The 15,369-nt window shown below is 45.7% G+C and overlaps 1 protein-coding gene across 4 annotated transcripts in view; it reads left to right on the top strand.

The window, feature by feature from the left end:
* STAT6 (signal transducer and activator of transcription 6) overlaps positions 1-14,210 on the top strand; it is a 58,911-nt gene extending 44,701 nt beyond the window's left edge. For all 4 annotated transcript variants that reach the window (XM_079967090.1, XM_079967088.1, XM_079967089.1 and 1 more), the window contains exons 14-21: positions 2-96; positions 653-789; positions 4,978-5,115; positions 6,943-7,003; positions 8,761-8,856; positions 9,458-9,535; positions 11,171-11,338; positions 11,975-14,210. In XM_079967090.1, coding sequence (XP_079823216.1) covers positions 2-96; positions 653-789; positions 4,978-5,115; positions 6,943-7,003; positions 8,761-8,856; positions 9,458-9,535; positions 11,171-11,338; positions 11,975-12,071 — 870 coding nt within the window. In that variant the 3' untranslated portion in view covers positions 12,072-14,210. The remainder of the gene's footprint in view (position 1; positions 97-652; positions 790-4,977; positions 5,116-6,942; positions 7,004-8,760; positions 8,857-9,457; positions 9,536-11,170; positions 11,339-11,974) is intronic.
* The last annotated feature ends 1,159 nt before the right edge of the window (positions 14,211-15,369 follow it).

The following is a 15,369-nucleotide window of genomic DNA, read 5'->3' as shown; positions in this document are numbered from 1 at the left end:
GGAGATTCTTCCTGGCCGAGGATTCACGTTCTGGCAGTGGTTTGATGGGATTCTCTACCTCACCAAGAAGCACTTGAAGGATTACTGGTCTGACCGGTAAGAAAGCAACTGGATTGAGCCACTGTGTGGTGTAATTAGCCAGTAAAAGTGTTGGACTAGGCCTGAGGAGAACATCATGGGGTAACCTTGGGCCGGTCACTATCTCTCAGCTTAGCTTACCTCACAGGGCTGTTAAGAAGATGAGGGGGAGGGTCCTCCAGGGTGTTAGGAGAAGGGTTTGTGGCACCACTTCTTAACAGTCAGTCACAGTCAGTCACAGCTGGTGTTTCCTTCCCTTTCCCAGAGCTGAGGAAACTCACAGGCCTCGAGGTCAGCAGGGGTCTTCTGACTGGGGTGTTTCCGGGTGATCTGTTTGTTCAGCATTCACCCTGATTCATTTGCAGGGAGATTAGACAACACTGACTTTGTACTGAGCAGTCATTCTGATTCGCTTGTGGGGAGATTAGATGACATTTCATCAAAGCAAGTGATATTCCACACTTTCCAGTGCTTCCTCCCTCCCATCATTTTTTCTTATTACAAAAAGGCTGATCTTTTAAATCCCTATTCCCCCGCCCTTCTTTCTCTCTTTGTGTCCGTCTGTCCCACACAGACTCATCATGGGCTTTATCAGCAAGCAGTATGTTTTCAGTTGCCTGAGCAATGCTCCACCCGGCACTTTCCTGCTGCGCTTCAGTGACTCCGAGATTGGTGGCATTAGCATTGCCTACGTCACATACGCTCCGGACGGTACGGCTTCGCGTAGGGCAGCAGGGCTGGCTTGCTCTTGCCTCAGCTAGAGCAGTAGGGGATTGTTGGGGGGGGGGCGTTGATTCACTTTGCATTTATAAACGGGCCTATCTAATTTGCACTTTCTGAAACAAAAACAGCAACAAACTGAAGCACAACCGTCTTTCGCAAATCACACTTCTCTGAATTTTGCAATATAGTTCTCCAACCACAAAATGTGCCCACCATGGCAACATGTGTATAAATGCATATATGAGTGAAAACAGCATACAACAAAGCATTACATAAAGGAATATTGTTTTGAAAAAAAAATGTGCATTCAACAAAATAGCATACAAATATTATATTGCAAGAAATGAGCACTAACATGCTGCTAAATTTTCATGAGGACTTAAAAAATACACACAAGCTGATGTGGAAATACAAAGAGCTGAACTTAATGAACTGGAAAAATGAAGAAGTGAAAGAAACCCAAACTGACAGATTTGTTCCTCCCTAAGGGTCCCCTGTCTAAGCCCCCACCCCAGAGTCAAAGGGGTTTGTTTTGTTTTTAAAATCACCTTGGCTGCAAGCCTGTTCATCTTTACTTAGGAGTGAGACCCACTGAGCCAATTAGGTCTTCCATATGAGTCAATATGATGGGCTCACGCTGTTTGTCTGCCAGTGCTTTAGAAACTAGCATTCTCCCTTGCTGTTCTGGTTTGGAAATGGATTGGTAGGCAAGAACTCATGCCTTCAGCCCTGCTTCTGATTTGGGCAGGGGTCCGAAGGCATTCTAGCTTTCTGCCAGTCAGCTTTTAGTTGTGGGCTTTCTCCTGTGCTGCTGATTTCTGACCTGTCCTCACAGTGTTAAGACAGGACTGGTGTCAGAACCAGGCTGGGGGATTTGACGCCCTTCGGACGTAATAGAACTCCAGTTCCCATCAGCCCTGGGCAGCATGGCCAATGGTCAGGCATGGTGGGAGCTGGAGCCCAGCAACATGTGGAGAGCCACAGGTCTGTGTTACAAGTGCTGCATTAACTGAGAGCAGGTTGCTTACAGGAGCACAAGGTGTCAGCATGAATATAGCATGTTGCTCTGTTTAGAATCAGCCCATTCAGCCTTGTATGGTTTGATTCCCAGCTCTGCTATCTGAAATCTTTTAAAGATGCCAGAAATTAAACTTGAGACCTTAAGCATGCAAAGCGAATACTCGTCCCTTACAGCAGTCCCTGTCCCCCAACACCCAGCAGAGGCTGGCCAGTTATCTGTGGCTGGAAATGAAATGGTGTGAGGAATAGAGGTTATGTGTGCTTTCTCTAGCTTTGTTTTTATAAGAAAATAATAACAATAGCAATAATAATTTTATTTATTGTACTTTTATTTATTGTAAAATAATAATTTTATTTATTGGCTACTACTGGTGCTTCACTTCCTGGTTTGTGGTGTGTCCTTTATTAAAGAGGAAGCTGCTTCCCTCTGAACTCTGCAGCATTTGAACAAACATCTCAAGGAGTACTAGGTTTCCTCTTGCTGAAGGGCTGGGGAAGAGTGGCTCCATCTTTAAGGGGTAGGTTGCAGTATAGTGCAGTGGTTAAGAGCAGTAGACTCGTAATCTGGTGAACTGGGTTCGCTTCCCTGCTCCTCCACATGCAGCTGCTGGGTGACCTTGGGCCAGTCACAATTCTCTGAAGTCTCTCAGCCCCACTTACCTCACAGAGTGTTTGTTGTGGGGGAGGAAGGGAAAGGAGAATGTTAGCCGCTTTGAGACTCCTTCGGGTAGTGATAAAGCAGGATATAAAATCCAAACTCTTCTACTACTTCTTCTTCCCTCCTTCCAGCCCTCCTCATGAGGAGCTTACAGTGTGACACCACAGAAAAAAACATGGAGGGCTTGTGGAAGCTGCTCTTACCCAGCCTAGATTCAGCCAGGGGTCCTCTTTCTGTGGCGTAGGTGAAGGAACTCAGGCCTGGGGGCTAAATGTTCCTCTCTATCAGGCCCTTGGGACTCTTTGTAGGCCACCCCCCTTGCCAACCCTACTCCTTGCCCTCCTTGAGTGCTTTTGCCTGGCTGGAATGTGTCCTTGACCTGATATACTTTTGCTTGCTAGGATGGATAAATTTGGGTGTGGAAACCTCTGTGTGGCTGGAGAAAATATTTGCAGCCTCATGTGCAGAGATAATATTTGCATTCATAGCTCCACCTGCTTTCCCTCTGGCCCCTGAGTTTAACCCCACTCAGTGGACCAGAATGTGGTCTAAACCCCACTTTAAATCCATATCAAAAAGAAAAGAACTCACTCTGAAAATCACCTACAGGTGGTACCTAATACCAAGAAAACTAGCACTAATATGCCCAGGAACCTCACCAAAATGGTGGAGAGGGTGCACCTCCACAGGCACATACCTCCACATGTGGTGGGGTGTCCCAAAATCCAGCTATTCTGAACAACAGCCATACGAGAAGTATGTAAAATAACCAAGCAAGTATTAGAAATCACCCCAAAATTGACCCTACTAAACATCTTCCAAGACAACTTACACCCACTTACACCACAAAGAACTCATAACCCACCCACCTCATAACCTCAGCAGCCAGAAACATAACCATACACTGGAAAGACCTGTCAGGAATAAGCATGGACCAATGGTACCAAATAGTATGGGAAACAGCCTTACTAGGAAAAATTAACCAATAAACTGAAACTGACACGGGGACAAATAGAAGAAGATGCCTTCACCCCAGTATGGCTCCCCTTTATCACATACACAGTCCAACAAGACAATGACAAAAATCCACCAACAGCATACAACTCGATATGGCTAACCTGATCCAAAACACCCACCCACCCCACTCACACACGAAAAGAAAGACCACCACAGCCAACCACAAACGAACAGCCACACCTTGGCCAACCCCAACCTCTCTCACCACCAAAGGAACATAAGTGAACAGCAGAGAACCTGCACAAGCAATGCTGACACAAAACCCTACATATAGTAAATAAAATAGAAACATCACCACCCGACCCCACCCCCACTCATCTTTTCCCCCTCCACCTCTTTCCCCCTATTCTTCCTAATGTCTCAACAACTGAATCCGATTTGTAAAAAAAAAAAAAGTTACATGGCGAAAAAATATGAGAGAGAGACATTGCACATACCTTTGTAAATTAAGAAAATATTTAATAAAGATACATTAAAAAAATAAAAGCAAGAGGAGGGGAAAAGAAAAATAATAATTAAAATATGTGCTGTATACTAAATAAATAAATAAACAAACAAACTAAAGAGATAAAATGCCCCTGCTGCTATAAGAAATGACAGGTATCAGAAATTACCTCGCCAAGGCCCAAGGGGTGAGGAGCAGTGGAATACAGCTGTATTTTTGTAGGAGCTCTGACCAAGAAGCAGGAATGGAGCTTCTGTGCTTCCAAGCTTGCACCAAGGCATAAAAAAACCCTTTAGGCCTGTGGTCCGAATCCAACAGCTGTTAATATGTTTTGCTCTCACCAAATTCATGTAAAAGGGAGGGTTTTGGAGTAAAAGGAGATTCTGTGCTGAATTGGAGACACTTTGGGAAAGAGACTAGTTCTGCTGTCTGAAACTGTAGAACTTTCTGCTACGTGTGAGGGACATTTGCCAAGGAAGTAAGGTAACAATTCTTGTCCTGGGAAGCTGCTAAATGCATTCATTTGTTTAATGCAAAGTACATGGTCAAAAATGCATGTCACATTAAGTGAGTGAAACACAGAACGGGTCAGAAAGTGGAGGAGATGCAGTCCAGTCAGAGGTGGGTTTAGGGCAGCGCGGCTTGTTCCCCTGCCCTGGGTGCTGATCTCAGTGGGTGCTGCAGGGCGTTGCAACTGTGATGTAGTGAATTGAGCAGAATGGAAGGCGAGAGGTTGGGAGGGGGCACCAAATGTTGGCCTTAGCTCTGGGAGGGCGGGGACCTGCAGTCTCCACAACTGCCTTATAGAGGCAAAACCTACCGAGAAGAGTTGCTGTGCCCACTAGGTATGGCTCCCCTGTGCAGGCCTTGTTTCTTCTAATAAAAAGTTAACTTCACTTACTGCATGTGATTTATTGCTGGCTGGCCCCCTGACAGAAGGGATGAATGACAGTGCTCAAGATAGCAGGCAACTGCTTTCTGCGGTGGACTGATAGACTGGTTTCTTCCTGTGCCGCTTTCCCCCCACCTGGCTCAGGTTCCACTCAGGTGGAGAACATCCAGCCATTCACAACGAAGCAGCTGATCATCTGTAACCTTGCTGACTGTGTTCTGGATCTGCCACAGCTTGAGATCCTGTATCCTGACAGGCCTAAACACGAGGCTTTCAGGAGAGGTGAGTGAGGGCAGGGGGACCTTATTTGGTTGCAGCCAGAGGGACCTGGCCTCAGCTTTTTAAGGCCAGTAGAAGGCCCATTATTTCATTTATTTCTTTATTTTACTCATTCATTCATTCATTCATTCATTGCTGCAAAGTATTTGCATCCCAAATTCTATTTTTCTTTCTTTTTCAAATATTTATTAAAGTTTTCAAGATTAATACATTGTAACAGAAAAAAGAAAAAAAAACAGAAATACAAAAATACAAAAATTAAAAACAATTTAAAAATAAGGAAAAACGAAAAAAAAACCACACATATAAATTCCATTTACATATTTTCTTTTACCTTACTTTCCAGACCTCCTCATACCACCCTTTCTTATATTCCAATTCAAATTGTTTGTTCAGCAAATCCTCACCATTAAACCGGGGCTCATCCCGAATTCTAAAACAATTGGAAAACTGTATTCCCTTGTATTTATTAACTTAATGGCCACATTCAAAAGTCACAGCTGAAACTAGCCTTTCTCCTGCATTCCAGACTTCCTAGTTAATCCTTCCTCCTCAGAATATCCACTCCAGGGGGCGTAGCTGTTGTGGTTGCACTAGCTGAGCTCATCCACTTTTTTGAGTCAGGCACTTTTTTAATCTTGATTTCTGTATGTGTGTTTTTGAAGGGCCCCGTGGTTACCTCTCTTCTCCCTGGCCAACATATCTTCATCAGGGCTGAGGTGGGGTGGGCAGGGGATTGGCTGAGGTTTTTTGTTTCTGTTTTGCTGAACAACTTTCTTCCACGGTCGGTGCACACTCAGGTGTTGGACCACATGTCCCTGGGGCACAGGAACAGTGGGTGGGCTCTCCTCTCCTCCTGGGGCAGGTGAGCCACCCATTGGGGCAGTTTCCACTTTTTGGCCTTGCTCTCTCTGCCCTTCCTGCCTGGGTCTGACCACTTGAGCACCCGATTTTTAATCCTTCTGTACTTGAGGTAGTGGGATTGTGTGCAGTTTCTCCTCACCTTCTCCTCACCTCATCATGTGGCAATGATCCAGCAGCAGCCTTGTCCTTTTCCCTCTTCCCACCCAGGATGTGCAAGGGGTGAAGGGCTGCGTGCCAAATGCACTCCTCTTTCCTTTGCCCCAACCTGGAGGGTAGCAAGCAGCCCTTTTGTTATATCTAAAACAACAGAGACCTCCTTCCGCCGAGGAGAGCAGGCCTTTCATTGGTGGTTATCTTTATTCTGCTAGTAGCAGTTGATTGTTTTATCGTTATTACTTTGTGAAAGTGCCTCAAATGGGCATTTTTTAATGTTTCCCCAAAACACACAAACAATTAAACCAAGAATTAGAACAAGAATAAAACAAGAGCCCAAAACGTTCATTGGTAATATATAAAAAAGGGCAGAACTCAGCCCACCCCACTAAAAAAAGACAAGCAGAAGAAAAGTCCATTGACCCTGGTTAAGACAGGTTAGGATGTTTTATTCCCCCCCCCCCCAATTTTATGTAATTTTACTCAATATGGTTATTTCCTGTTTTCATGTCTCTTCATTCTTCCTGTTTGTACATGTAAATTTAAATAACATATTTATTTATTTATTGCTAAAAAAGGAAGTGGCTAAGAACATACCCATGTACCATTCAAGTTATGGGTCAAAAGCCTGAGTTATCTTGGGATGTTGGGCAGAAGTCCAGCGGCATTTGGAGAGTCACAGGTTCCCCATCCCTCCTGTAGAGGGATGTAAAAATCGCTGCAAATCTCATCTTATAGAAAAACGGGGGCTGGGGGAATGATACCTATTTGTGTGTTGAGAGGAATGAACACTGAGTGTGTTTCCTCCCACAGTGGACCCACCAAAGAAGAATAAAGAGTACCAGCCAGCGAAGATGAAGATGACCGTGGATGTGTAAGTGGGTGGATTTTTACACTTCTGGTGAAAACTGCCCTGCTTCTTCTCATGAGGCCTTCTTGTCTTGGATTGCAGTGTATATGTGTTGGAGATATTCCTAAATAGGTGAAAGGGCCCAGGGCACAAATTTGCAAAAAAAGTATTAATTTGTTGATTTATATGTATAGATGCAGCTGGGAAACTAAAGATAGTAGGTGGCAAGCAATATGCTCAGTACGGATGGGGAGAATTTTGATTCAGTTTATGTTGCAAAACAAAATGGCCTAATTTGGACTTTTTGAAACAGAGAGAACCAGAGCACAGCCATCCTTCAAAATTTGCATTTTTCTGAATGTTGCAATGCAATTGTAATGTTTACAAAAGTGCATATACTGAGATAAAGTGTTCATGAAAATGCATATACAGTGGTACCTCGGGTTACATACGCTTCAGGTTACATACGCTTCAGGTTACAGACTCCGCTAACCCATAAATAGTGCTTCAGTTTAAGAACTTTGCTTCAGGTTGAGAACAGAAATCATGTGGTGACAGCGGGAGGCCCCATTAGCTAAAGTGGTGCTTCAGGTTAAGAACAGTTTCAGGTTAAGAACAGACCTCCAGAACGAATTAAATACTTAACCCGAGGTACCACTGTATTATAGGGACGCAGGTGGCGCTGTGGGTTAAAGCCTCAGCGCCTAGGGCTTGCCGATCGAAAGGTCGGCGGTTCGAATCCCTGCGGCGGGGTGCGCTTCCGCTGCTCAGTCCCAGCGCCTGCCAACCTAGCAGTTCGAAAGCACCTCCGGGTGCAAGTAGATAAATAGGGACCGCTTACCAGCGGGAAGGTAAACGGCGTTTCCGTGTGCGGCTCTGGCTCGCCAGAGCAGCGATGTCACGCTGGCCACGTGACCCGGAAGTGTCTCCGGACAGCGCTGGCCCCTGGCCTCTTTAGTGAGATGGGCGCACAACCCCAGAGTCTGTCAAGACTGGCCCGTACGGGCAGGGGTACCTTTACCTTTACCTTACCACTGTATTAGTGAAAATAACATTCACAAATGAATTATATTGTTGGAAATTGCGCTGCAAAAATGTTTGTATTAGACAGAATTGCATACAAACGTGTAAGAGAAATCAACACTAAAAGGCTGCTGAATTTCCATGAAGACTAAAGAAAAGCAGACTGATGGTGGAAATCTGGAGAAGTGTATTTAATACTGGAAAAATAAGAAACAGAACCAAGAAAGTACGCATTCTCCCCTCCCTTGTGCTCAGCCCCTCTGCTTACAGGGGGAAAGTGGGAACAGGAGGTCTAGGCCTCGCTGCAAGAGACTTGGGACTCCATCCCCTGGGCCACCACCTAAGAGCGCCTTAATGAGAGCAACAGCTACTGTATTGACTAGACGTTTATTGTTCTTGGTGGTTCATCACTGTTGTATATTGCACTTTACAGCATAAGCTGTAGTCATGGAGCTGTAGTCATTCATGGAGAAGAGAAATGAGGGAGCCCAGAGCAACCTCCACAGTTGGTCTCTGGCTTCTCTTGTATTTCTTTTGAGCATTTTGGTACTATATTTAGATGTTAAAAACAAGGGCAATGGGCAGATAACTGTGGTCAGATAGTAAAACCCTGATTTTGTCTCCAAACTGCCATCCTAATATGCAGCTTTGATTTGTATCCTAAAGGGCCGGAAATAAATAAATGTTATTTAAATAACATTAAATAAATAAGCAAGCGAATAAATGTATGTTGATACCAAAACTATGTTGAATTCCAGACCTTGCTCATTCGCTGGTTCATTGAGTCACACCCCAGGCGGCTCCACAAGCAACCTTAGCATGAATCCTGGAATCCCATCTGGCCCTGCTTATGAGTAAGTCCTCTGCTATGAATCCTGCCATTTTTGTGCAGTAGCTGTGCATGTGAAACAGCACTAATCTCTCAATAACTTTCCATCGTCCTTTAGGAGTGGGGAGGACCTGTGTGCACCTCACTCCAACCATACGCTTGATGCACATTTAAAGCATATGACTCCCACCCACACACACAAAAAATCATTGGAACTGTAGTTTGTTCAGGGCACTGGGAATTGTAGCTCTGGGGGGGACTATAGTTGCCAGGATTTTAAGCCGTTGGCTAAGTTGGCTGGGGACGGTGGGAGTTGGAGACCAACAACATCTGGGGATCTGAGGTTGTAGAGCAACTGTCCTGGGTGACCTTGGGTCAGTCAGCCTCTCTCTGCCTAATCTACCTGACAGGGTGGTGAGAGCAAAAGCAGCACCACTGATACTGTCCCAGATTTCTGGAGGAAGGGACAGATAAACATGCAATGAATAAATAAATAAATAAGGGTGGGATTTCTTTTTTTAATTACCCTCACAGTCCCTTACAGCTCTGTTTGGGATAGGATAGGATCTCCAATTTGCTGTTCCTTTGGGATATGTTTAACATATCCTTGCTCTGTCTTTCCACAGTCCTCATCTGATGATTGCGCAACCTATGGGCATGTCTTCCTCTATCAGTACAACATATGGAAGTCCGAACTTGCTGCCGTAAGAATCATGCCCTGATTGCAGACGTCTTTGCCTTGTGTGTGTGAATGTGTGTCAGATTGAATGTTACAAATGGGCCCCACTAGGGGGCAAACACACCAAAACCCTGTTCTCTTCCCACCTGGCAAAACCTAGAGATCCAGGGTAGTGTGTCTGTACTGTATTTGCACTGGTCCTTTGTCATGTTGCAGCTCATGTGGCCACTCAAACTGCAGCATGATGACAGGACAGCAGGCTCACAGCCCAGGCAAGCAGATGAGCCCAGGAAGCTGCAGAGGAGCAGGACAGGCTGAGGCAGCTGTTGGAATTGCTGCTCTGCTGCTGCTACACACTTCACACCATTGTTGGTGTTTGGCCTCAGCAGTGTCAAGAGGTTGAGGAGGAGGAGAGCAGCAGCAGAGCAGGATGGTTGCTAAAGGAGCTGACCTGTCTTGTCCTTCCTGTTCATCTTTGGCTGAGCTTTATAAGGGGAGGGGTGTTGTTTGACCAAGCAGGCAGGTGTCTGAGGCCAGCAAGGGAGCAAGGAGGGGGTAACTGGAGGCAAATGGAAGCAGGTGGGCACAATACAACATAGGAGGCCAGATCACTGCAGGGTGAGCTTGGCAAGCCTTCCCACAGTGCCATGGCTAGAGAGGAGGGCAATGAAGAGGAGAGTTTGGGTGAGCAGAAACGAATGGGAGGAGGTTTGGGGATGAGCTGAAAAGGATGTGGGGTTGGGGGCCAAATAAGGGGTGACGTTTTGGGGAGAGCAATCTGCAAGGGGAGGGAGACGCAGGGTTGGTGAGGTCTAAGGTTTAGGTTTTGTGTATGTATATGAAAGCTGCTTGGTAACAGTGCATTCGGACACCTCTGAAGGTATTGTAACCAAATTTTGAATGATGGTCCCTGAGATTAAGTTTTCATCTACAATTGGATGCCATTTTGAATCACAATGGGCTGGACCTTTCAAGCTTACACTGATTTTAACCACTGATTTCAAAACCATGCTGTGTTTCTTTGTTTTTTAGAATTCCCAAGCAATGCTGACTGCAAGGCTGCTAGTTAATGCATACAATATTAAAGCAAACGAAACAGCACCATGCACAATATTAGCATATGTGGAACCCAGTTTAAATACCTCATCTATTCATCAAGAGACAATTCACTGCATTCAGTGAATGCATTTTGGCTCCTCAGCATAATATAGTGATGTTGGGAACATTCTATATATTAAATAAATATATTTCTGTGTGCATTTTCCTAGCACTAAGGCTACTTAGAGTTTTGCCCAGTTAAGCTAGTGCTTCTTTTGGTTTTCCAGCAAGAAACACATCAGATCCAATACTGCTTAGAAGGCAAAAGCCCTGAACATCATTATCAGCCCCACTAGCCAGCCAGCTTTAGCTTTAGCTTAAGCTATTGCTTTGTGGGAGAGTTAGAACAGGACTTCTAACCCACTAGATGCCTCTCCCAGATGTTGTTGTACTATAGCTTCCGTGATCCCTGACTATTAGCCATGCTGGCTAAGGCTTACAGGGGTTGGAATCTAATTGTGCGTGCACACACACACACACACACACACACGTTCTGTTCCTTTCTCCATGACTCTTTTAAGTTGGACATGTTTCCACTCAGTTCTTCTTTTGCTTCCTATAGTGAATTAATGGGCTGCCCTTACTCCCTGGGGAGTTCTTCACCCCTTGGCTCAATGGATGCCTACCCCATGCCTCATGATGTGGAAATGCCACTGGACTGCTCGCACAGTGAGAACTCCACATCCTACGTTAGGGATCTTTCATTCCCAGTGCTGCCAAATCTGATAAGGTAAGTGTAGCGAGTCATGGGCAAGGATAAAGGTTGAGGAGGGCAAGGCTCCTTCTCTCCACTGCCTGCAGTTGATAAGCTTTTCCTGTTGTGCTGCCTCCTCCTGTGACCAAGTCTGAGGGCCAAAGAATCCTAGGAATTAGTAGCTTGCAGCACTATCAGTTACTTGCCTTTTCATTGTCCTACAGTTTGCAGTATTTCTTAGCTGGGAGCTTCTGAAAGGTTAAGGAGGTGGAAAAGTAGTGTGTGTGTGTGTGTGTGTGTGTATATATATATATATATATATATTGTAGGCATTCTCCAATTTTAGGAGGGTTGTGGGAGGGGGATGGTTGCAAGTGTGTGAGTTGGAAATTCAAGTGTATGGGATAATTCAGCAGAATGTGGGTGGAAAGGAGAGGTGGGAATAGGTCCAAGAGGAGCAGGAGTAGCTTTGATGGGCCTAACTTGGCTGCTCCTGAGGTTCAGAGTAGATGCCATGCTTAGTCCTGGAACCTAGCGAAGCCAAGTGTCTCTGCAGACAGTGGGGCCTGGAGACAGAGCGCGAAGGAGATGCTTTGCCACTGCATCTCTTTGTGGACATGTTTCAAGAGGGCTGCATCCTCCTATTGCCCACCTTTTCTTTTCGCTCCCTAGGGTGCCTGAGAACATTTCCCCACCTTCCGACGAAGAGCTGGCCCATCTGCTACATCCCGAGTCAGAAATGAATCGCTATCATCAGAATCTGGGGTGATCAGCATCTGCTCATAGCCTTTACATCTAATGCTTTGTGGGGACTTTATGGACCGCACAGCAATCAAAGACTGGACATGCTCCCTGAGCAGTGATGGTTGATGCCCCCTAAATCCTTATGGGGCACAGGAAGCTCCTCCCCTGGCTCCAGACATGCCCTCCCTCTCCCAGGACCCTTCTATCCTTGCTTTAATCAAGGGCAGCTTTGATTCTGTGCTGGGCCAGATCCGCGAAATGATATGTGCTGTCAAGGGATTCTTGCCAATTATGCCTGTCCAGGGAAGTCACATAGGAAGCTGCCTTTCTCCAGGTTAGACCATTAGTTCGTCTAGCTCAGCATTTTCTTCACCGACTGGCAGCAGCTCAGACAAAGGGCTTTCCCAGTCCTATATGGAGATGCCAGTGACTGAACCTGGGACTTTTTGTATCCAAAGCTGGTGCTGTACTGCTGAGCTGGGACTGCACTGGTGCCACTGCTTTGGAGCAGGGCTGAGGCTCACATTTGCTTGCTGCTTGGCACTGTCCTATGGGGAGGGGCCAATATAGCCCTGGATGCTTTCCTGCTTGCCATGGAAGTGGTTCCCTTCTGCAAAACACGGGGTGGATTTCTTTCCCCACCAGCAGCCCAGACAGGAGAGAGAGGGTATTTTTCTCAGGAACTAGAGACGTGGATCCTTCATTGGGCTGCTGGAGCTTTCCTCTATCTACTTTGGGCAGGTGGGATTACTCCAACTGGCTCTTCTATCCTGGGTTCTGTTTTTCTGCTGCAGAAAACGCCCAGAATTAAAAACCCACAAATGCCACTTCTCCCCATCAGACCTTCTACTTTCGCCTGGTTGGGTGGGACCCAGATCCACTACCAAGTGCATATTCCAGAACTATCCCATTCCCAAGCAGTGATGACTTTTGGGCTGTGAGAGACCCAGATGGGGTGAAAATTCCCTGTCCTTTCTCATTCCTGGGGAAGTGTGGGGAAGGGTCTTCTGCTACTCCATGTGATAACAAGATCTCTTCCCCCCCACACACCTTTCCCGTTCTGTTCTCTGTTGTTCGGGCTCCACCCACCAGTTTGCCAATGCCCCTTAATCTCCCAGCCTGTGAAGAGGTGCAAATAGATGGTAAAATAAGCCGTAAAATAAGACTTTATTCCAAAATAACAAAATAAATAATCTACTGTACACATTACAAAGGAAAGGGTGCTAATTTTCTCTAAAAAGACACCAAGGCTCTATGGGACAAGATGAGGAACCGGAAGCGAGAGCCTGTGGCTGCTAATGTTTGCCTCAACAGGATTTCATGGCCTTCCTTGGACAATCCATGTTTTGCACCTGTATGTCCAAACAAAACCTCACTACAGTACAATTAGCTTAAATCGTCAGCAAAATACAGAGCAGTCACTGTTCTTTATTCTCCATCCTGACAAGCAGTGGTTATGCCACGGATCCTCCAGATGTGGTTGGATTACAACTCCCATCAGCCCCAGCCAGTATGAACAATGGCCAGGGGTGACAGGAATTACAGCTCAGCAACATGTAGAGATCCAGAGGATCCATTTCCCTTGGCAACACCATATTCCCTTGCACTGCAGAAATGGACTGTGTTGCCTTTTCTTCAAGCCACCCCAGACTACAGACTCACTGAAATCCATGAACATGTGTAAGTTAGGCCCATTAATTTCAGTAGGTCTACTTAAGCAGAATGCCACATGTGATAGATTCCCCCACGCCCACCCCAGAACCTTAGGGAGGTGTCCCCCTTCCCTCCTCCTTTCCTGTTGCAGCCCTTCCCCTCTGCTCCATTCATATGGAGAAGGGAGATGGGGCTGCATTCAAGAAAGCCCAAAGGAGGGATTAGCTCTGGCTTATCTGACCCACAACACAATGCAGGATTGAGGCTGAACAATTGCTATCTTTCCTTATGGCAGCAGTACAGTTCATGCACTCCTGGCCTCCTTACAGGTCACTATAATCAATCCTCTGCCCTGGAAGTGATTGAGCTCTACTAGAAATGTGTCCTATCTCCCATTCAAAGATTCCAAGCGGTACAGTGGTAAAGTACTACAGAACTTCCAGAACTAACTGAAAATTAAACCACTTGTCAAAGTGGGAACCTCAAATAAATAGGTGGCATTTTCAGTGTATGCACTTGGGGCCTCCTGCCTTTACCTGTTTCTCTATGGCTGCCTTTTGCTAGAATATTATAATTTATTCAATTTCTTACTCGGCCTTTGCCATAAGGTCCCAGGGCGGGTTATACCAATTTAAAAATGCAATTGTGCTCCAGTTTCTTGCCTACATGCAGCTGCTCCAAGATGGAAGATCCACACAGCAACCCAGGGGCATTCAAATCATCACGCTCCCCTTGAAGTACCAGAGGCAACACTGGTTCTGAGTCGTCCTGTATCGTACAACACCACCTCTTGGTCTTGAGGCTACTGGCTTCTCTTCCTTGCAAGGAGCCCCAAGAGTATGAACTGGTTGCCTCAGGAAAGGAAAACGGCGGCTGGGAGAAACAAGCTGCTCACAGTGGAGGAGTGAGCCTGATGCTCCTTCTGGATCCAACAGAGAGAAGGCTCACTTGTAATTTCCCTCCCTTTAGGGGGCTACTGCAGATCGCGGTAAGCCTTTTTCAAAAGTCAATTCTAATTCCTGCAACTACACAATTTTAGTAAAATAAGAAATTAAAAAACAAATCTGCTGCTGGAACAGGATGGAACTGTAAATTTCACCAGCATGCCCCAAAAACTAATGGCAGTCACTAAATAGATCCATGTTGTTTAATTGGTCAAATTCTCAGACAGATTCCCTCAGGCAGGCATGGAAGCAGATACCTCTCGGGATTCCAGAACACGACTGAGCAGTGAATCAGTACCATTGGTGACTATAAACACCGGAATAAGACCAAGGGAAGTAATGATGCTGGAGCTATTTTGAGCATTGTATACACAACCTACAATTGAAAGTGTGACAACCGATACACAATAATGTAAGGAATATCATGTCTGCCACTTGTCCATATGCAAGGCAGAGTGTGTGTGTGTGTGAGAGAGAGAGAGAGAGAGAGAGAGAAGGGCAATGGAGAGAATGTGTTGTATGTACACGTATGGGATGCAAGTGTAAGTCAGTGCGTTGTCATAAGAAATTTGGATGCAGAAAGATAACACTGGTCAACAACAAATTTGTTGTCTGCGTTTTTTCAGCTGATTTAGGGTGAATCTAATGCGCTGAATCCAAAAATCACATTGGTTTTGCTCAATCAGGTCAAGTTTTTGAGCTATGGCCACATGTCTTTTTTTACGT

This window comes from Podarcis cretensis (genome assembly GCF_951804945.1).
Source record: "Podarcis cretensis genome assembly, chromosome: 2".
Classification (NCBI taxonomy): Eukaryota; Metazoa; Chordata; class Lepidosauria; order Squamata; family Lacertidae; genus Podarcis; species Podarcis cretensis.
The sequence above is the reverse complement of the archived record's forward strand: the minus strand, read 5'-3'. Positions and strand labels throughout refer to the sequence as shown.